This window comes from Arachis ipaensis, chromosome B10 (genome assembly GCF_000816755.2).
Source record: "Arachis ipaensis cultivar K30076 chromosome B10, Araip1.1, whole genome shotgun sequence".
Lineage (NCBI taxonomy): Eukaryota > Viridiplantae > Streptophyta > Magnoliopsida > Fabales > Fabaceae > Arachis > Arachis ipaensis.
Window position 1 is genome coordinate 9,076,797 of NC_029794.2, and position 23,269 is coordinate 9,100,065.

The following is a 23,269-nucleotide window of genomic DNA, read 5'->3' on the forward strand; positions in this document are numbered from 1 at the left end:
CTTAATGTCATTGTAATTTGTGAATTATACAGTTTGTTGCGAATCTTATAAACTCTCAAACATAATAATAATATCCTTCATTGCAAATTTTATTTATTTCTGAATTCTTCATTTTATCTTTCCAATCTCTTAGATATTTTCGATAGCAATTAAATTCCGATTCAATTTCTATTAATAGAGCTTTTTTTTGTTCGTCATACTTTAAATGATTATTTAAGTATTTGTTTTCCGTAACAAAATAATACATTTTCTATTGATGATTCAAAAAATATGAATCACAAAATATCATTTTTCATGAAAATTTATACAAAATAATAATAATTATTTATAAAATATATACAAAATTTAAATAAAAATAATATATTAATTAAAAAAATAGATTAACTTACACTCTTAAAAACTTTAAGAACATTATAAGTTGATTTTGAGGTTGACCGAGGCTGTACAATAAAATATATAGATAAACCATCTCATGGAATACAATACCATCTTTGTCTATTGACTCAAAAAAATATTCTCTCTCTACTCCTTTAATTAATGCTCTGTCTTTACATATGACAAAATTGTATCTCTTGTTCTCATGTATTTTTCTATGACACTTGTTCTTCTTTTCATACAAAATTGAGAATTCTATCAAAAGTTATTTTAAATGAATCTTGACTTGGTTCCAAAGTCCTCGTAAAATAAATTTCGATGACAGTGTCAAGGAATTTTCGAAACATTTTTTCTGTTTTTCAAGTTATTCGGTCTAGATCTTTAAAATCTCCAATAATTTGACTCTTATGTCACTGGTCAATGTGATATTTTAAATTTTAGAGTAATATCCCAAATAGGTTCCCAAAAAATTCACGGTCAAACAGATTTATTCCCAACAAAATTTAACTAAAATTTTGACCCTGACGTTTTTAGTTATACACCAGATACGTCCCCATGGCAGTTTGACCCGGTCAGGACGTCCTACGTGGAGGTTAACAGGCTGATGTGTTAGGTTAACTGCCACATGTCACCTCCAGGACAATTTGGTCCCCATCCAAGCTGGACAAAACGACATCGTATTGGATCATGAGGCGAACGACGTTGTTTCGTGGAGGACAAATTCGTCTCCACCATGGAAGGCAGAGTTGCGAAACGGCAATGTTTTAAATGGGGAACCTATCTGCCTGATGATTATGCTTCTATAGGGACCTATTTCTCTGATAACCTAATGTTTGGGGACCTATCTGACTTATAATTGGTGACATTACTCTCAAATATATTCATTGCCCTTTTTTGGTTTCATTGAAAACACAAGCTGATGTATCTGGACCTGATAACTTGCAAAATTCTAATCCTCCCTCTCATGACACTCAAATTGAAGATTCTCCTTCACATGTCACAAAAAAATGTCTCAGGCAATCCCAAAGTATGCTAATTTTGAATGACTTAATGCGTATGTTGAACGATGGCTTAAAGGAGAGAGTGAAGCAGTTAGAGGATCTGTTGTTGAAAAAGAATGAGGATAGCCAAGTTGTGAAGAAGCATATTGTTTTTGCTTTGTTTAAGGGTATAATAATTGGGAGAATTGGTAGTTGTAGTTGTGTTTTGTATGTATGTGGTGGCTGTTTAGGTAAGTTTTAATTTGTGTTGATTATCAAATTATTAGATTGAAATGTCTCATTATATTTAGATGGATATGCATGAAATCAATTGTGGTAAAATAGTATAAAAGAAACACAATGTTTTTGGTTTGTTTCATCCATTTATCAAAATGGTTACATAACTGATAATCAAAATATTATAACCACACAAGTAGCAAAGTTCAGTAGCAACATAAACCTAATATCACAAAAGAAGATTTATTTCCTTCAATATAGACTAAACAAAACCAACCCAAATAACAAAAGGTCTATTTCCTCCAACGTACCAAAAAATGGTGTTGAAATCCTTAAAAGCATCATTTCTTTATAAATTGCTTCAATCCGGTGTTGGAATAAATTTGAACAATCTAGATGATGTGCCACTGGTTGCAGCTGCCATGGTTTCAGCACTAACACTCTTCTGAGCCTTGGGCCTGATTCCTGTTTGCTTTGGACGTCTAAAAGGTTGCTGAGCTTGGAATTAACAAAATTATTATGATAATGTTTCATACAGATTTCAACATACGCATTAAGTCATTCAAAATTAGCATACTTTGGGATTGCTTGAGACATTTTTTTCTGACATGTGCAGGAGAATCTTCAATTTGAGTGTCATGAGAGGGATGATTAGAATTTTGTAAGCTACCAGGTCCAGGTACATCAACCTCAACCTTTGTTTTCAATGAAACCAAAAAAGAGCAATGAATATATTTGAGGGTAATGTCACCAATTATAGGTCAGATAGGTCCCCAAACATTAGGTTATCAGACAAATAGGTCCCTATAGAAGCATAATCATCAGGCAGATAGGTCCCCTCGAACAGGCAGATAGGTCCCCCATTTAAAACGTTGCCATTTCGCAAATCTGCCTTCCATGATGGGGACAAATTTATCCTCCACGAAACGACGTCGTTCGCCTCATGATCCAATACGACGTCATTTTGTCCAGCTTGGATGGGGACTAAATTGTCTTGGAGGTGACACGTGGTAGTTAACCTGATATGTCAACCCATTAACCTCCACGTAGGACGTCCTGACCGGGTCAAACTGCCATGGGGACATATCTGGTATATAACTAAAAATTTCAGGGTCAAAATTTTAGTTAAATTAGGGACAAATCTATCCGACCGTGAATTTCTTGGGGACCTATTTGGGGTATTACTCATGATCAAAAAACTTCAAGAGTTCCCTAACATAACTCATCTTCTTCATATTCTTCTCTTTCTTCATTTATGGTGTCCTTTCCTTCTCTTCTTTCTCTCTCTCTTTGAAACCCTATTCATCTCCTCATTTTTATTTTTTTTCATTTGCAGAAGAAGTTCAATGGATAGACTCGAGCTTCACTCTCAATCTAATCCTAGTTCTTTTCCTCCCTCAAAAATGAGCCCTAATCTCACTCTCCACTGGTGCCACCTTTCGGATCACTCTTGCCACCTCTGCCATCGTTAGTCCGCTCTTTTTCTTGTTCTCTTTCTTTCATTTCTGTCCTATTCCCTTCTCTCTCTTTCTTTTGCAAACCTTCATTCCGATAGAGATCTCATTCTGATTTCACTTCTTTTTTCTTCTCTGAAATTTCAAATCATCTCCTGTAGTTGTGAACCATCAAACGCCCTCTAGGAATTATGATGGAGATCTGTGGAGTTGCAGAGAGGCACTGAGGAGGAACGATCGATCGTTGTGATGAGATCCAGTAATAGATTCTTTGGGAGGGAGCAGGAGCGCGCTTAGCATCTAGGTAGGCAAGATGAGAGGATCGATCGACAGTTCTTTCTCTCTCTAGAATCTGCATTATGGAGCAGGGGAAGACACCCGATTTTTTCAGAAGATCCTTTTCATTCTCTATTCCATCAGCTCCGGTTTCTTTGTGTCCACGCAATGGAGCGGTACAACCGATCCAGCGAGGGTTTCCGGTCTGATCCATCGCCGGAGTGGACCAAAACTGGCCTCAAAGGTATGATATTATATTATATTTGTGTGTATGTACAAGAATTTGCTGGTACGAATTAACAGAAGGATCAAGAACTCTCCTTTATATAGTTTGTCTTGTTATCTTATCTTTTCGGTTAGCTAAGATAAAGGGAATGTTTGAATTTGAATGTTGATTAGTGTAAATCCCGTAAAATTAGTGAATAATTAATCAATAAATTAATTTTTAATAAAAGAAATTAGAAATATAAATTTTATAGTTTAATAAGATAGAGCTAATTAAAATAAAAATTTTGACACTAATTTTAAAGAATTTGGCCCAAGATTGGGCCAAACAGACTAAACCGAACAAACCGAGTCCATATTGGGCCCAAGGCCCAACCCATCAGTCCAATACACTTAAAGAAGAATCATTCTTCCTCTCCCATTCAGCAAAAACTCTGAAGCAAGCTCAAGAACAAGGAAAAGGGAACAAAACCCTTGTTCCACTTCAAATCACCATATCTTGCTACTTCGAGCTCTGATTGCCACACCGTTTGCGGCCACGCGTCTGCGACGACAAGCTCTACAAAGTCCGGTGCATAATTTGGTAAGGAACCTTTATTTTCGCTCACATCCTCATTTTTCTATAATTTTCAAAAATTGAATAAAGTGGGTGTTGAGATTTTAATTCTTTTATATTATAGGATCCGATTAGCTTGAGGAAAACGATTAACCTTGCTTCATTGGTGCTTGAGTAAGGTGAGAATCCTAAGACCCTAATTAATTCATTGATTATGTGTGTTGGGTATTAAATTTTGGGTATACATATGTGGTAATGTGAATTAGGTGTGTAAATATGTAAAGTGGAGCTTATTTGTGAAAATTGGAAGCTTGGTTTGGATCTTGGTTGCTGAATTTTGGTGTTGAAGGCTTGCAATCTTGCCTAAGTGAGTTGTCTTGGGTTATACATAAAAATCGACCAAGGTATAGTTTTGGTTTCTCCTATTTAATATATAATGTCTTGTGAAAACTTAGGCTGAGTGACCATAGAATAGGTGTTAATGCATGAGTATGTTAATTGCTTAGTACCTTTGATGATAATTCTTGATATGGATTGAGTATCTGTTGGTGATTATTGTTTATGATGGAAATAGAATGATAGATGATGGTTTGATAATTATTGATAAGTTAATAATAATGAATATGTATAGATGATATGGATTGTCGATGATTTTGTTGGTATAGTTGTGAAGTTTATGTATGAGAATTATGTAAAAATTGAGGTATGGTGGGTGATGGAAGGGTGTAGTATTGTGTTGATGTGATATGGTATGTTGTGGTGCTGACTATATGTATAGAATGTTGAAGTTGAGTTTGATATTTTGTGAAAATAGAGGTTTGAGGTTTTGGTTGAAAACTTGATTTTAACAAACTTCGGCGGTCCATAACTGGAGCCTCAAATCTTGGATAGAAATGAAATTTATTTCAAATCAAAGATGGTTTTACAAGATTTAAAACGGTAAAAATTTTGTGAAAAATAAAATTTTGTAGAGAAAATTACGGACGTCGAAAATTTTGTGCAAAAAGCTAATTTTTCCAAGTTACAGCAAAATCAGAATTTCTGGTTTGTGCGCGCACACACACACACTGTTGTGCGCATGCTCTGAGCAGGGGCCATGTTTTCACTTGTGTGTGCGCACGCGCACGCACACCCTGTGATTTTTAAAAAATGTGCGTATGCACACTATGGTGCGCACGCACACCATGTGGTTTTTGGCAGATGTGCATACACACACCAGGGTGCGTACGCAAACGTGTATACATGCTTGCTGTTGGGAGCATTCGCACCTCCTAGTGCGTACACTCCTCTATGAACAATTGCACAAGTTTGCATACGCACACACACTCTGTTTCTCAACAACATGTATTTTTGTGATTTGAACATGGTTTACAGACTTCTACACCTCAATTTTTACTCTTTTGGCCCCTAGACCTTAGTGGTTTGCCTAGTAATGAGATAAAACTAGGAAAATGTGGTAACTTAAGGGTGAAGTAAGGTTGAAAATGATGAATTATGTATGAAAGTGCAAAGATATGAAGGATATATGTGACGCCATGGCCATAATGAATGATAGTGCAATGATTATGAATGTTTATGTGGCTTATGCACTCAATTTTATCTGAGATACGAGTTTTCTGAGTAAAGTACCGTGGCTTGCCACCATGTGTTCCAGGTTGAGACTCGATACTCTGTTGAGCCTACGTCGTAAGGGTGACCGGACACATAAATTCCCGGGAAGGATACCCCCAATGAGCAAATTTTATTTATGAGAAAAAGCTATGCATAGACTCTTGGGGATGCACGGCAGGGGACAGTCCAGGATTTAGCAGCCAGACTTGTCGGGTTGGCTTGATAACCGACAGATGAGACTCGTCAGCCATAGGACAGGTATGCATCATATGCATATTGTTTGAATTGCTTGTTTGTGCATTAATTGGGAATGCCTAAGTGAACTTATTATGTTAATTGTTATATTTGCTATCTGTAGTACTTGTATTCTACCTGTGTTTGTCATTGTCTGCTTGTTTGTTTGTGCAGTTTCACCGGTGTTGGAGGATTGGAGGAAAGGAGGAGGATTGAGGGTTTAGATTTAAAGTTTTGGTTAAGTTAGGGATCCTTAAAAAACCACCTTGATTTATGGTTTCTGCTTTAGTTCTTTAAGCTTTATAATCTGAGTGTCGGCATTTTAGGATTGCCTCTGGCTTTTTCGGGACCTTATATCGTATGTATGTGGCACCATTACCAGCCAGCCTTAGCTTCGTAGGCTAAGTTAGGAGCTTGTTATTTTGTACTCTTGACCCTCTACTCTCATTTTCTGTATACACATGTTATGAACCTTAGCTTTCTTCGTATGCAAGTAATCTTTATTCTTGAGCGTTGCGCTTTTACTTTTGCGATTTTGTTTTACTTATCCTTCAAGGCTCCTCGCATATTATATTCTTTCAAGTATTATACGTATATATGTTTTATTTTTAGAGATCGTAATACCACACCACCTCTGCTTTACATCTTAAGGGTAAAGCTTTGTGTGGTAGAGTGTTACAATTAGTGATTTTCGGTTATCTAGCTTGTTTGGACCGTAAGGATGATTTGGGCTTAGGATACAGGTCATTGTTAGGTCGTTGAGGTTCCGGATGCCAAGTTCAAAACAGTTACCCCCGAAGCATGAGAGCATGCTTGCTTAGTCTTGTCGCTGGTGTTGGTGAGTTTAGTTTTCCGTAGCTTGGGAGGCCGTGAGTTCGTGGTCAAAGTGCAGGATCATCCTTGCATCTGTTCGTTGCATTTCTCGATGATGGAATTTGTCCAATACGTTTTCCAATGCGTCATAATGACGCATAGTGGAAGAAAGAATGGTTTCATTTCTTTTTTTCCTTTTTTTCCCCTCATCTCTCCATATTTCCATTTGAAACATTAGGGGGTTTTATTTTTCCTTCTTTGCAACTGCCTTTCTCATTTCTTCTTTATTTTCATAACTGTCTCTTCACCTTTTCTTGTTCAGTGTATGGTTACTTGGACTCTTTCCTATCAATTGTTCGTTGCTGCTGTTGAGGTTTTGGGTGTTGCATTGTCTTTCGCCCGTGTTGTTTGCTACTCTCCTGTAGTGCTCTCTTTCCCATTCTTTCGACAACCAGTTTGGTACCTCTTGTTTCCATGTTTCCACTCGTTCAGTGCTTGCCTTCTGTTTGTTATTCGTATTTTGCTTGTCGCATTTCTTTTCATGTTGCGACAGTAGGTGGCGGGTGCCACTGTTTTAGAATTTGGTAGATTTTGGCATAGGATTTTTTGTGTTCTATGTGCTTTTGGAGAGTGAGTTGATGGTGGTGTCCTCTTTGGTTATAGGTATGGTTCGGTGGAGGGCAGTTCACTAAAACTCGAGTCCGATTTTCCCAGCTAGGGATGTGTCGAACGTTACCATTGGGTGACTTCTAATGTGTCGGGTACGCCTTCTAGATTAGGTGAGAGTGATCTTTAAAAACTTCGAGATGAGGGGGTTGTATGCGGCAGAGGCAAAGCGAAGCGTCAGTATGAGCTTGTGCCCACCGATGAGAATGAGAGGGTGTGCTACCTTAACCTGAATTCCCCCCGAGTTCTCGATTGGATGTGGGTTCATGAACCAATGTTCACCGAGTTGAGGATTCGGCTGCCCTTCTCTGATTTTGTCATGGCCCATCTGAATAGGGTTTCCGAGATGCTGTCCTAGTTACATTCGAACAATTGGGCAGCCATCCAAAGGTTTGAGTTGGTGTGTGATTTCTTGGAGGTTTCGGCTCAGGTTGAGGTCTTTTTATTTCTCTTTTTCGGTACTATTCCGCATAAGGAGGGAAAGCATCAGAATGGCTATATCTCTTTCCAGACTCAGCCAAATTTTCGGATATTTGATTTTTTCAAGGATTCATTTCATGGGTTTAAGGCGGAGTATTTCAAGGTTCGCCCTTCTCAGGGATCATCACCCATTTTGGTTGACCCTGGAGGGAAAGCACCGAATTGCTGCTTATTGGAATTTCGGGGCGGGGGCCTCCTATTTGACGAGATCACTTATGAGGGTTTATCACTCGAGAACAAAGATATCACTGACGCTTTGTTGGCAATTTTGGGGGATAAGTCGTTGAATTCTCGTGACATTATGGGGGATCCCGAGGTGGATAGATCTTATGTAAGTAGGTTCCCTTGTCTTAAGTTTAGCTAGTTTGTGATTTGTCACATTTTATTTCATGTTTATAACTTGTGATCTTTGCTTTATTTTTGTTGTAAAGATGGTAGGTGAGTAGATAACTCTAGCGAGGTTGAAGGCTGCTTTCCTCTGCTACTTAAAAAGTGGGGGTGATGGGGTTTCACTGTCAACTCCTTCGGTTGCTTCTCAGCCAGGCTCACAAATGGTGTCTCTGAAAGTGGCTGCTACCGGGGAAACTGTTGCCGATGCTGAGGTCGTGGAGATTCTTGTTCCCGAGTCTGGTAAAAAGCGGAAGAGGCCGATTGAAGGGAGTAGCGGGGAGAATCTTGAAGAGGAGGTGAATGTTCCTTCCGTGATGGATCGTAATTTTGATGCTCTAGCCTTCATTAACCAACACCTTCTGTCGGGTACCGAGGAGTTCTTCTGAGATTACAACCTTGCGGACCAGGGCAAGTCCGTGTATTGGGCTCTGCTTTGTTCTACCGCTATGTTCAAAAGGTAGAACTGACGCTGTCCTAAGTGCTCCTTCTAGATGGCAGGTTCCGTCATTTCCAGGCAGAGGTAGGCAAGTTGAAGAAACAGCTAGAGGATACTGAGATTGCTTGGCTGAAAGCGGCAAAGGATGCTGAGGAGGCCGATTCGGAGATCTTGCATCTCTCAGAACAAGAGATCGAGCTTACCTCTCAGCTTGCCCAAGCACAAAAGAGAGTTGTCGATGCTAAGTCGAAGGCTGCTTTTGTTCGTGCCAAAGTGGAGTCTTTGAAGGTTGAGGTTGTTCAGCTAAAAAGGGACAAGGAAGGCTTGCTCGTCAACGCTAAGGATGCTATTTCAGCAACTGAAGAAGCTTTAAAGGTTCAAGTCTAGGTGCTATTTCCCGATGTGGATGTGTCCGTCATGGGGAACTTTTGAACCATGAAAAATGGAAAGATTGTTGATTTGGAGTAGTATTTACTTTTTTTTGTTTTGGTAAAAAAATTTCCTAAGTTTGTAAGTCATCTGTTTGGCATGTATACACTGTTTTGATGGCTTTTTTTGGGTCACTTGTTGTGAACTTGAATGGACCTCTTGGGGGGCTAATTTTAATGCTTATTTGTTTTTGGATATCCGTTTTATTGGCCTCAGGGGTATTCAGTCTCTAAGGTGACGTTTTGTTCGTACTATTTTGCTTTGGTTAAAACGTAAAAATAAGAAAAATCTTTTCTTTCAAATGAATAACTTATGTATTAAAATTTGAAAAAGGTTGGGCCTCATTAAAACCTCCCATTATCTTTTGGTAGAAAAGAGTGTTCGAAAAGACAAATTAAAATGAACATGAGAGTGAAAAATAAAAGAAATATGAGGTTTGTAACTAAACCTTAAAAATTGCTGAAGTTATCAACTCGGTAGAATTCGCCTATGGGAGTAGCATCGTATGTTTGCAAAATTCCATGACCTTAGGAGCTTAGTTGATGTCATTTTTCCGTAAGACCTGATCTCCCTATTTGAATTTCCGTTTCACGATGTTTTGGTTATATCTCAAACTTACCCTTTGTATTAAGGCAAGTTATCGTAGGTGGGCTGTGCTTCTAACCTTACCCACGAGATCCCATTCTGTAGCTTTGTTGTGCCCTTTGACAGTTCTACGAGGGCTAGATTCTCTGATCTTAATAAGAATGACTACTTCTAGGACGTATGTTAGCTTAAAAGGGGACTCCTCGGTCGAGCTTTGGGGTGATGTTCGGTACGACCAGAGTACGGAAGCAAGTTCATCAGCCCAAATGCCTTTGGCTTCGTCTAGCCTCTTCTTGAGCCCGTTTAGGATAACCTTGTTAACCGCCTCTACTTGGTTATTGGTTTATGGGTTCTCCACTGTGATGAAATTCTATGAGATGTCAAGTCCTTTCAAGAACTCCCCAGAAGCGCTTATCTGCAAATTGATCCCATTATCTAAGATCGCGATCTCTGGGATCCTGAACTGGGTTATGATTTGTTTCTAGAAGAATTTTTGGCATTGAGTGGCCATGATTGTGGCCAGCGCTTCGGTCTCAATCCACTTGTAGTAGTTGATAGCCACTATGAGAAATTTGGGTTGTCTGGGAGCCGTGAAAAAAGGGCCCATGAGGTCGATTCCCCAAGTCTCAAAAGGGCGTTCTGCCGTTATCGTGCTGAGCTGGTGTGAGACCGCTTGGCGAAGGTCAACATGCACCTGGCATTACTTGCAACTCTTGACTAGTTAGAGGGAGTCTTTGTTGATCGTCGGCCAGAAATACCTAGCTCGGATGACCTTCTGGGCTAGAGGTTTACCTCTGACATGATGGTCACAACATCCCTCATAACTTTCTCACAAAATGTAATCTATTTGACTGGGCTCTATGCACTTGAGGAGGGCTTGAGAGAGTCTTCTTTTATATAATTGTCCTATTATTATGGTTTACTTTGTGACTTCCAGTTTCAGATATTTTTCCTCCTTCAGGTCCTCAGGTAGGTCCGCGGTAGTGAGGTATCTAAGGATCGAGGAGATCCATGAGTGCTGACTAAACGGGGGTAGGTTTGTCATGCATGTAACCATGACCAAAGGTGTTCTTATGACTTCTTGGATTACTGAATGGTATCTCGAAAATGATTTGGTGCTGGCTAGCTTTGAGAGTAGGTTAGCCCTTGAGTTTCTTTCCCTGAGAATGTTCCGGATAGTCACCACGTCGAATTTGGCAGCCAGTTCCTTAACTTTAGGCAAGTATTGTTGTAGTAGGGGGTCTCGTGTTTAGTATTCCCCATTTATTTGGGAACTAACTATCTGAAAGTCACAGAAAACTTTCAAGGTCTTTGTGTCGACTTCTTTAGCTAGCGTTAAGCTGACTAAGAGAGCTTCGTACTCAACTTGGTTGTTGGAGATTGGAAATTTGTATCGAATTGCCTGTTCGATAGTAATCTCGCTTTCATTTTCCAATATTACTCCTACTCTACCAGAGCTGTTATTCGACAAACCGTCGACGTGGAGTTTCCACAACTCGGGAGCTTCGCTTCCTAGGGTCAACTTAGTGGCGAATTCCGCCATGGCTTGAGCCTTGATATCATTTCTGGGATCAAACCGGATTTTATACTTAGTTAGTTCCACCGACCAAGAGAGCATCCGTCATGCCAGGTTTGGCTTTCTGAAGTACTTGCTTAACGGCTTGGTCTATTTGGACCGTGATAAGGTGGCTCTAGAAGCATTGTCGGAGACAATGGGACGCCGTGAATAAGGGGTAGGCAAGATTTTCAAGCCAGGAGTAACGCATTTTCAGTATTCTGGAAACTTTGCTTATAAAGTATATTGGTCATTGTGTTTTCTATTCATCTTCTCACATCAACGATGTTGCTAACGTCTCTTCCGTTATGGAGAAGTAAAGGTATAATGCTTCTCTCATTTTATGCTTTGAGATTAAGTGAGGTTTTATTAATACCTTTTTCAAGTGTTGGAAGGCCTCTTTGCATTCGGGTTTCCATTAGAAATTTATACCTTTTTTCATAAGTTTGAAGAAGGGAAGCGCCTTCTAAGCTGAGGCGCCGAGGAAGCAGGAGAAGGTGGCTAGTCGTCTGGTCAACCTTTGGATGGTCCTGACATTCGCTGGGCTGTTCTTTTTTAGGATAGCCCGACATTTTTCTATGTTGGACTCCACTCCTCATTGTGTGATCATGAAGCCCAATAATTTCTCCGCCTCCATCCCGAATGTGCACTTTGCCGGGTTGAGCCGCATCTGATGTTTCTCCAGAGTTCCAAGTTTGAGTCTAAGGTCATCAATAAGCTCTTCACCCGTTTCTATTTTGGCTAGCATGTCGTCTATGTAGACCTCCGTCTTTGTTCCTAAAAGGTTTTTGAAGATATTTGTGTCTAGTCTTTGGTACGTGGCACCCACGTTCTTTAGTCCGGACGGCATAACTGTATAACAGTATGTTCCCTCGGGGGTTATGAATGTCATTTTTTTCTCATCTGGCTTGTGCATGGGTATCTGGTTGTACTCTAAGTATGCATCCATTAAATTGAGGCTCTGGTGTTCGGAGGCGGCATCCACCAGGCCATCGATGTTGGGTTGGGGAAAGGCGTCTTTTGGACAAGCTTTGTTCAAGTTTGTGTAATCAATGCACATTTGCAACTTTCCGTTTGCTTTTCTTAGCATCACGACATTTGCCAGCCATGTCACATAGGATAGTTCCCGGATAAAGCTAGCTTCGAGTAGGCTCTTGACTTATTTTTTTTATTTCGTTTGCTCGGTCTGAGGAGATTTTCCTTCTTCTCTGGGCTACTGGCTTAGTTTTGGGGTCTATGGCTAGTTTATGAGACATCAGGTCTGGATTTATTCCTAGCATATCAGTAGGAGTAAAGGCGAACAAATCTCTATGCTCCTTTAGTAATTCCATAAGTTCCCCTATTAGGTCGTAGGGAAGATTCTTGTTTATGAAGGTGAACTCATCCTTGGTTGTCCTATTTGTAGTTTATCCATGTCTCTTTCTGGCTTTGGTCAGGTTTGGTCGTCTTATCAAGCGTCTAGGTCAGCTAGGAAAATTCATGCCGCGTCACAAGCTCATTTCTAGATATCTAGGCTTGTGTTGTTGCACTCTACCGCGACCTCCCTGTCGCCAAGTATGATTTCTACGATGTCATCATCTTCTTGGAACTTGATGATAAAGAATTTGGTGAATATGGTGGCAGAGTGATCGTTGATTGTCTTCCTCCCCATAATGATATTATAAGTCGTGGAGTCCTTTAGAACCACAAACTCGGAGACCCTACTCGACTATCTGGTGGTAGATTTCGATGACCAGGGCCGGCAGAGGGTATAGTTCGTGAATTTTCCCACTCTAGGTGGCGGACTGGGGGCGGTGGTTTCAAGATGTTCTTTTGGGGCTTCTTTGGGCATCGACTTATTCCGTGAGGCCGTGTGCCGACTTATTCCGTGAGGTCGTGTGCCTGTGGTGCCGTTTATTGGCTGCCACGACTTGGCTCACTTCTTCGTTGTTTATGTATTCCCTTGCTACATTTTGAATCTCCTACATAGTCTAATCCAATTTGGTTGTGAGGTGCTTCCGAAAATCTTCGTTCATCAGCCCGTTAGTCAGGCACAAATCGGCCACTGAGTTTGTTAGCCCATCAACTTCCAAGAACTCATTGTTGAACCTATCAAGGTATTTTCTTGTGGGTTTGTCCGGTAGTTAGGTGATTCTGAGCTGGTTGATTGGGTGTTTTACCTTTGTGATCTATGTGGTAAACTGCGCCATAAATTTTTTAGAGATATCGTCAAAACAGGATATCGAGCTATTCGAAAGGGCGTTAAATCACTTGATGGTTGGGCCAGCCAGTGTCACCGAAAAGGCTTTACACCGAACTGCATGGGCTATTCCCTCTAAGTTCATCCTTGCCTCGAAGGCCATTAAGTGCTCTTGAAGATCTTTAGTGCTATCGTACTTTATGTCAATTGGTTTGTCAAAACCTTTTAGTAGCTTGACCTTTAGGACTCTTTTCACTGAATGGAGTAGCCCCTATTATCACGTGTTCACTTCTTTGGTGTCTCCTTTCATCATCATCACAGTGGCGTTCGATTTATGATATCTGCTGCAGTTACGGCGCCTACTGTGATGTCGGTTTAGCGACCTCTCGTTCCTTTGCTCTCGTCGCAACATGGTCCGGGAGACCGCTTCGCTCGTGTGCTCCTATTGATACTATTCTTTAGAGGTGACCCAGTCTTCTAGGGTCTGCATCTGATGATGGAGCTCCTGAATTATCTGGTTCGCATGTTCTCCCAAGCCATCGATTATTATGCCTTTGCCAGATCGGCGATCATCTCCTCACAGCTGTTGCCTGCTGTGGGTTGGCTGGGCATGGACGACACTGGTTACCTTCCCATGAGTTGAGGGATAGTCGTCCTTCTGTGGTTCATGCGCTGGGGGTGGGAGAGTTGGTAGGTTTGGTTCGTGGTGGTGATTTGAAAGTCGCTCTTCATGTTCATCCTTCATGCTACCAAGGTTTTGCAAGTCTCCACGGACAACGCCAATGTATAAGACTTCGCCGGTACGGGTTGATAAAAGGATCAGGGACTCGCTAGTCTTGGTAATGATGCGATCGGACCTTTGGAGCGACGGGAGTGGTACTTGCAAAGATACTTCACACTCAAGTTAAAATGGGTCTAAGAGGTAAGGGATTAGATGTGTGTTTGTGTGTGTGTGTGACGTACCTAGGGGAGCTCTAGCCTTCCCTTTATATTTTATCTTATTATCTTGTCTTTTTCAGTTAGCTAAGATAAGAAGAATGCTCCCACACTCTTGGAATATAGTGCCCGCCACACTCTTGGAATATAGTGTTCGACACACTCGTGGGATATATTGCCTAGCACGCTTTACAACAGAGAAAAAATGATGCAACAAAACAAAGCAGAACATACATTCACACTTCACATTCATAATCATTGTCTTCATAATCACTTTCAATCATTCTTCTTCCTCATTTCGTACCCAGAGCAAGTGGACAACGCCACTGCATCTTCCCCAATCTCATATATCTCAATCAATCTCATCATATCTCATTCAAAGTTCATAATTAACTCAGTTTTCTTTATTCTTCTTTCTCATAGCCAATCTCATCATCAAACACCTCTCAACTCAACCACATTTCATTATTATTATCATTATCTTCATTATTTACTTCTTATTCAACATTACCAATGCCTTATTAATTTAGATAACACTTCGCGAAACCCTCCCAAGTATCTCCTCAAATTATTTAACAGACTCATTACGATTCTAATACTTAAAGACTCACTAACGGACTTTAAACAAATGTAAAAGAGGTTTCGAAAGATAGAGGACTAACGAAACATTCAAAACCTCATTTTTGGCTTAAACAACGGGGGCTTGCGTCGTATGTGTACTCTCGCATACACGAGTTTTCAAAATTGGCCGCGTACACAGGCCTTGCCCCGCGTACGCGAGATTACAAAACAATGAGCATAGCTTGCGTCGTGCGTGCAAGTCGCGTACGCGACACTCCATTTTGCTCCAAAAACTGTTAAATCATTAAAATTAGTTTTATACACTTAACTTCCAACGTTCATAACTTTCTCTACAAAACTCCGGTTTTCACAAACTTTAAATTGTTTTGAAGCTCTTGAGATTATCTTTAATTTGAAACAAATTTCATTCAAATCCAAAACTTGGGAGTCATGTTATGATCCACCGAAATTCGTTAAAAATCCATTTTTACCAAAAGAGTTCAAAACCTCTATTTTCCAAACTCTCATTTTTAAAACCAAAGTTCACACCTTAAAACAACTTCAAATACACTTAAAGGAATTACCTAACCATTTTATTCCTTCTACAATCTCTCAATACTCAATTTTATCAATTTTTTTCCACAATTAATAGCTAACAACAACATAATTCATTAATAATTCATAGCACCACATCTCCAAATTCATTGCTCAAACTCATAATTCTCATCATCAAACACATTCTGCATCACAACCTCACCAACCATCATCAAGACTCATATCACATCATTATTATCAACTTTTTTCAGTTTTAGGGTCAACTGAACTGATTAGGTGACCGATTTCCGGTTAATCCGGTTGAACCGGTCTGATTGTCAGAACCTTGCTCATGTCACATCATTATTATCAACAATTTTCCATTCAATTTGCACGCACGCACGCACACACACATGTATACACATTAACTCCATCATACATATCATGCATCAACTTTATATATACACTTCACCCACACAACTCATCACACTCATAGGTACATATAATCCATCAAGTTCAACAACTCAACACATTCAAGCTTATTCTATGGTAATCTAACCTAAGTTTTCACGCAACATTATATATTAACTACGAGAAACCGAAACCATACCATGGTCGATTCCTCCCCAATGTCAAAGCACCTAACATCAAGCTTCCAAGACTCCAAATCAATTCCAACAAGCTCTAATTTGCCAATTCAACACCGAATTCAACACAATTCAATCTATTTTCATGAAATTCACCAAATTAACTAGGGTTCACATAATTGAATAACCGCAAGGGTTTAGAGTTTCCTTACCTTACCCGCAGATTAATTAGACAAACCCTTATACTTATCCACCACTAGAGTACCCTTAAACCATCAAAATTACAAAATCTCTCAATACCAAGAATTCAAATCACGAAACTGAAAAGGAAAGAAATGGACACAAAATCAGAATTTCTTTACCAAATTGTTGAGTGTGTTTTATAGAGAATTCCGAGACGAACACGTGACTGTTGACGGCTCCTCAATTGGAGGGCTATAAGGATGATTTGGACTTGGAAACTGGGTGATCGTTAGATTGTTGAGGCTCCAAATACTAGATCCAGAACAATATATATCCTAACCAAATAAGCACATATCTAAAGTATTATGAAAATAGAGATACATCTAAGTTTTTAATGTGATTATTGGTCTTCTCTTTCATTTGTTTTAAATAAAAAAATTATATTTCTCCTCTAAATAAATCAAAACAGAATACTCACACATTTAAATAGAAAAAAATATGAAAAAATATGCGAAAAGTTGTAATGGGGTTATTCTTTTCTTTTCATTTTTTTTTTTTTTTGATGTGGTAGCTGAAGAAATTCACGAATAAACGGAAATAAAAATTTAAAAAAATGTGAAGACAAACATGTGACAAGGAAAAAATGTGAAGATGATGAAAAAGGAAAAAAAAAATTAAAACGATGACGAATAAGTGAAAAAAAAGAACAGAGAATGAAATACAATATAATGATGAAGGTTGGGAGTTAGAAGAAAGTTCAAATTGTTGACATGAAAAAGAAACATAAAAAACAAATACAATTTGATTAGCATATGCTTCCATTTTAGGCACTTTTAGGCCTGTACAGTGTACTTGACTGAAAGTCAACTTGATTAAAAACTGAACAGTCATGAATTTTTGTCCTTATACTCACATCTCTGCCAATGACTCAAAGTAATTGACTTTGCTACATACTGTGTGGGTCCACACTCACAAAATTCACCAATGCATGTCCATTAAACATTCTTAACAATGCTCCTCAAATGATGTTTATTCCTAGAATTTGTTTGATCATAGTCATATCCCTTTCCATTGTAACCATATTTCATTTGTAGATAATAATACTGGGTTCTTGGAGGTTGAAACTGGAATTGTGAAAGGCTTTCAAGGACTCCATTTCCCTTGACCCAAATGAAACACTTGCAGATTGGATTGAAATCCACCCTCATTGCAACTGATCTAGCATTCAATGTGACCCTTCTTCAAGCCTTCATGTTCTTGATACTTTAAATTCATTTACTGGTCATATTTCTTATCAGTTAAGTCATTGCACTCAACTCACTCAGCTTAGTCTCTTTGAGAATTCTCTCTCAAGTCCAATCCCTCCAGAGTTAGAAAACTTGAAAAGATTGCAGTGTTTGGATTAGGAACTAACTTCTTGAATGGAACCCTTCCTGAGAGCATATTCAACATCATTTGAGTTGTATGAAAATCACTTGACTGGAAGTATTTTCCTTGAATCAGGTGAAATTCTTCCAGACACATTGATGTGCTTCATAATTTGAAATTTCTAATCTTGAACTACAACCATTACATGGATCCATCCCTCCTAGCATTATCAATTGTATTATTCCTTAGGGCTTTTTTAGGATGGCTAATCTTACTTTTAAACCTGGCATTCAAAACAATATCAGTTGAGATAACGGATTCTATGTCATATCCTGATATGTTTTTATACTTGGACCTCCATGATAACAAGCTTCATGGTTCATTCCAAGAAGCATTGGGAAGCTTAATAAGCTTGTGATGTTGGATCTCTCTCACAACCACCTCAGAGGATCAATTCCTAGTGATGTCATTCATTGCACACTTCAAACACAAGCAGATGTATCTCAACCTTTCTTACAACAACTTTGCTGGAAGTGTTTCAAAGAAGTTGGGCATGTTGGAAATGGTACAGGCCATTGATATTTCAAACAATTATCTTTGAGGTGTCAATCCCAAGAGAATTGCCAAGTGCAGAAATCTGTTCAATCTTGATTTTTCCAGAAACAAGATTTCAGGTTTGATTTCGGTAGGTTTTAGTCACATGGACTTGCTTGAAAACTTGAACCTTTTAAGAAACCATATAGATGGCCAAATCCCTGAAACACAATTCCTTATAAGGTTTTAGTCTTGGCACAACTTGAGCATCTCACATCCATAAATCTTTCTTAGAATAACTTGAAGGGAACACAATTTCCTCATAGCTTTGCCAATCTCTCCAAGCAAATGTAACTTGAAGGCCCTAAGGCTGAGCCAACGAATGGAACATTTTCACATATCAATGCATCTAATATGAAGAGAAATCAAAATCTTTGTGGAGCAAAATTATTAAGGCCATGCAGAGAAGGTAATAATCATGTTCTATCCAAGAAGAGCACAGCTACTAGTGCTTGTGACTTTGATTCTCAATCGAGACAACAAACTTTGCAATTATAAGCAAAAGGAGAGTAGTGAGAATCAAGAACCAGATTGCATGTCAGTATTGGCTCTCAAAAGATTCAGTCACTAGCTTATTTAGAACGGACATCATCATTGGCAATAGTAGTTTGAGGACAGTTTACAAGGGCCAACTTGAACAAGGCCAGATTGTAGCTATCAAAAGATTGGATTTGCATCAATTCTATGCAAACACTAATAAGATCTTCAAAACAAAAGCCAACACCTTGAGCCAGCTGATAACAATATTATCTTGCTAATTCAAAATGAAGGCTACCTTTGTATTTGTTTATTCAGATGATGGAAAATGCTTCATCATTGTTTCATTTTATAAGTATCTGCATTGGTTTGCTAATATATTTTCTTATGGGAGGAGCTAAATGGACGAGATTCTTTGAGTCTCAAAAGTTCTATTTCCAACAGATCTGGAAACTTTAGTTTTGTACATGGTTTCTTGGCACCAACAAGGGGATGTACAAAAACACCTCAACTAGTCAAGCTTTTAATCATCAGTAGTCTATACAATTTTGCTTACCCAACTTAACCATTTTAGAATATAATATTTATTCCCGATTTCCATGTATGTTAGTATGTAACTTGTGTGCATTAGGAGTATAGAATGAGCACACTTAATACTGACTCTTCTCAAATAGCATTGAAGAGACATTTTCTCAATTTGCAACCATCCAAAAATGAAGCAAGCAAGACAATAGTCTATTATTTTCATGATTGGCCTTTTATTATGTTAGCATATTTTCCGTCTCATACTCATGACTTCTCTTTCAGTGTCTTCCACTTAATAATTAAATACACATCACTCTCTAAAGATTGTCTACACCAAAACCAATTCCTCCTACTCTTCTATACTACTCTTCTATACTGAAAACTGCAGTATTCCATTCCAACCATATATTTGCATAAAAAACAATCCCAAAACCGTGATTGTGACACCCTAATATGCTTTTCATGTTCACTCCCCATAAATTTTGGATCAAGTATGTCATGCCACCTTTTCAATTCATAAAAGTAATGTATACAATTCTTTACTTCAAATTGGGTCAAAAATGTAATTTCAAAATTTTCATATCATAAAAGCTATCTTTAAGATCAAATTGGGTCAAGTACATCTTATCACCTTCTTATATCATAAAAGCAACCTATACCATCCTTATTTTAAATTGGGTCTAAGTATTATATATCAATCTTTAACTATGATTACCATCATTAATCCTTCTCTTTTATCCTTCTCTTTTTCAAGGAGTAAAACGTTTTTATTTAATATGTTCAGCAGATGAACAATGCGAAAAATCATGACCAAAGCATATTAGTCAAACCATATTTTTCTACAGTCAAGCTGTTAAAAAAATCATGGGTCAAAATCAAACACTGCACCAACTTCAAGATACCTTTAGTATTGGGTCTTCAAGAAGCTAAATTGGATAGACAACATGCATCAATCTCTAAAGATTGTTTACACCACAGGAATTCCTGAGTCCTCTATACTGCAGTTTGCAGTATTCCATTCACAATCATAGATTTGCATAAAAAATAGCCCTTAAATCCCGTGTCATTGTAACACCCTAACATGCTTGCCATATTCAAGCCCACGTAATCTGTTCCCAGTGCCAGCATAAATTCAGTATATCATATCATAACATTATAAACTTTAGGGTCAAGTATAGATATCACCATCCTCTCAAACAAAAAAAGTTAATACCATTTATTTTAGGGTCAAGTATAGATATCACCATCCTCTCGAACAAAAGAAGCTAACACCACTTATTTCAGATTCTAAGGTCAACATATTTCCATCTTTTCCGATTATAAAAGCCACACATGTCATCCAACGGACAATTTCAATTTTTGGGCCAAGTAGATCATGTCCCCTTTTTTCTCATATCATCCTTTATTTTAAATTGGGTCCAAGTATATCTTATCTCGATCTTTTCAAGATCATAAAAGCCATGTTTACCATCATTCGTCATAAAAGCAAACGTATATCACTCTTTTTTCAAATTGGGTCCAATTATATCGTATCTCGATCTTTTCAAGATCATAAAAGCCACGTTGTACCATCATTCATCCTCCTCTTTTATCCGGGCTTGGAACGGGCTTGGAACCGGCTATGTAAAAATTTTTGCAACAAAGTTTTACATAGGCAGAGTTATGAATGCCTTGCATACCAGGTTTCATAACATTCCAAACATTTGGGTGTATTAACATTTCTTTTAACATGTTCAAAAGAGTCATGCATATAATCGCAGAGTTCTACCATGCCATCAGATCAACTAATTTGTTTATCCCACGAATGACTTTAGTCACATTAATATCCAACATTTTTTTTAATAGTTACATGCTCACCCCACAATTCTTTTCAAATTCAAATGTTAAAACATTTTTTTTTTCGAATGAAAAATACAAGAACTTTTTAAAAGATATGCAGAGGAATTATTTATGTAGTTAGAAGATATGCTCATGAAGTGATCATCAAAAGAATAGCTTACCCATAATTCTTAGCGAAGACTGAAATCACACTTGCTGAAAGCTGTGCTTTGATCACCAACCTTAAAACACAAATGCCAAGAAGTAACATGTTGCAGTAGTAGTGATAAAGCTATACCAAATATGATTAAAACAGTGGTTAGCCCAACATATATAAACAAGTTCAACAAATGATGCACAATAATATTTCCATTTTGCAAAGCCCTAATTATAAATCAGTAAATTCACATCGCAACTACAGCATTTTAAAAATATAAACAGATCCTTTGGCAATCAATAATACCAAAAATACTTTTTGCGTTGTTTGCCTAATGGCACAAGAGTAGTAGATTCCACTTCCACCTGTTCATGGATAGCATGTCAGACAAAAAAGATGAAACAAAATTAGCATCTTGACAATCAGTAATCCACTTAATACTTAGTGCAATGAAAAACATGTCAATAACACAACTAACGAACTACTAAAATTGAGGATAGTGACTCTACTAAAATTGACAATGTAGGTGTAAGGCTTGACCACCCCAAGGCCCCAACTTCCATTCAGTACACAAGAGTTCTTTAACCCGGAGACCTCCTATTTTTTTTTTCTTTTGTATCTAAATTTTAAAACATTTATAATAATACTATTGCTTAATTTCAAAACACCAAAGCTTCAACTTGTCTTGTAACAATAAAAAAGCAAAATCGAAGAAACTCTAAAATAGAAACTTCTTGATTCTTGAAGAATTGCCATTAACTAACTAATAATGCAGCGGAAAAGTTTCGTTTTTTTTTTTTTCAAAAAAAATTTCCATTATTACTTGCAAGAAAAAGAACAAAAGAAAGATACCCTCTTCATCCTCCTTCTCGTTGATGATAAGGCTTGCCTTCTTCAAAGATGAGAAGGCTTGTAGGTAAAAATATAACTATCAACGCATCGATGGGGACTCATCAACAGCACTATTCTACTTATGAAAACACACCAACATTTTTCTTTCCAAAACAGTTATGAACTTGTACAATTGTGAAAGGAAACAAAATAGAAAAGGGAGAGAAATATAGAGAGATGAATGAAGAATAATTCGCCTTGAAATCCTTAATTCTTGAGGCATTGCCATTAACTAACTAATAATGTAGCGAAAAAGTTTTTTTTTTTTTCAAGAAAATCCATTATAACGTGCAAGGAAAAGAAAAAGAACAAAAGAAAGATACCCTCTTCATGATACTTCATCCTCCTTCTCGTTGATGATAAGACTTGGATTCTTCGAAAAATGAGAGGCTTGTAGGTAAAAATATAACCGTCGACGCATCGAAGGGGATCCATCAACAGCAGCAGCTTCTTTCCCACCATTATTCTGCTTCTGAAAACACACCAACATCTTTTGTTTCCAAAACAGTTACGAACTGTTACAATTGTGAAAGTAAAACAAGACAGAAAAGGGAAAGGAAGATAGAGTGATGAATGAAGAATAAAGAATAATTCGCCTCGAAATCCTTGAGGAAGCGAGAGAACCTATGCATCGCGAAAGACCAAGAACCAATGGCATCACGAAATGTAAAGAGAGAAAAAAGAACCCTAATGGCAATGCTCTTGTTCCTTCACTTGCAATATAAAGCAATATTTCACTTTTTTTTTTTTTTTATCAGAGTGAGAGATTAGGGATTTTGTAACATCATACATAGAGAGCACTTTCAGTATCAGAGTGTGGCTCAAGAACCCTAACCCTAAAGCAATATTTCACTGTGATTTATCTAGCATTGACGCTAACCCAAGTCGGTGGCTAACTTGTAATTAAAACTACTTCAGGACCATCAAAAATAAACTTCTTCGGCCCAACATGACCCATTCTACAAACCAAAACAAAAAGCTAAAAGTGTTGTTTTGCACCGACTTACCATCATAATTTTTTCCTGATAAATCCGACGGTAAATATATATTTTTTTATATTTTTTATTTTTTAAATTTTATTTAAAAAAGTGAAAATAAAAGGTAAGAAAGGAAAATAAAATTTTATTATTTTTATTTTTTTATAAAATTTTTAAAAT

At 38.0% G+C, this 23,269-nt stretch overlaps 1 protein-coding gene across 45 annotated transcripts in view; it reads right to left on the reverse strand.

Annotated features, from left to right (window-relative positions):
- The window catches only part of LOC110268281, a 26,522-nt gene extending 3,490 nt beyond the window's left edge, over positions 1–23,032 (reverse strand). The window contains exons 1-6 of one of the 45 annotated variants that reach the window (XR_002356430.1): positions 22,436–22,844; positions 21,528–21,586; positions 21,247–21,306; positions 16,462–16,617; positions 16,312–16,365; positions 15,952–16,236 (exon numbers count right to left, since the gene is read on the reverse strand). Coding sequence is in view for 7 of the 45 variants with exons in the window: in XM_021114219.1 (XP_020969878.1) it covers positions 16,480–16,594; positions 21,247–21,356; positions 21,528–21,586; positions 22,436–22,574 (423 nt within the window). In the remaining 38 variants the exon portion in view is untranslated. The other 44 variants (XR_002356422.1, XR_002356416.1, XR_002356417.1 and 41 more) reach the window with 44 other exon arrangements.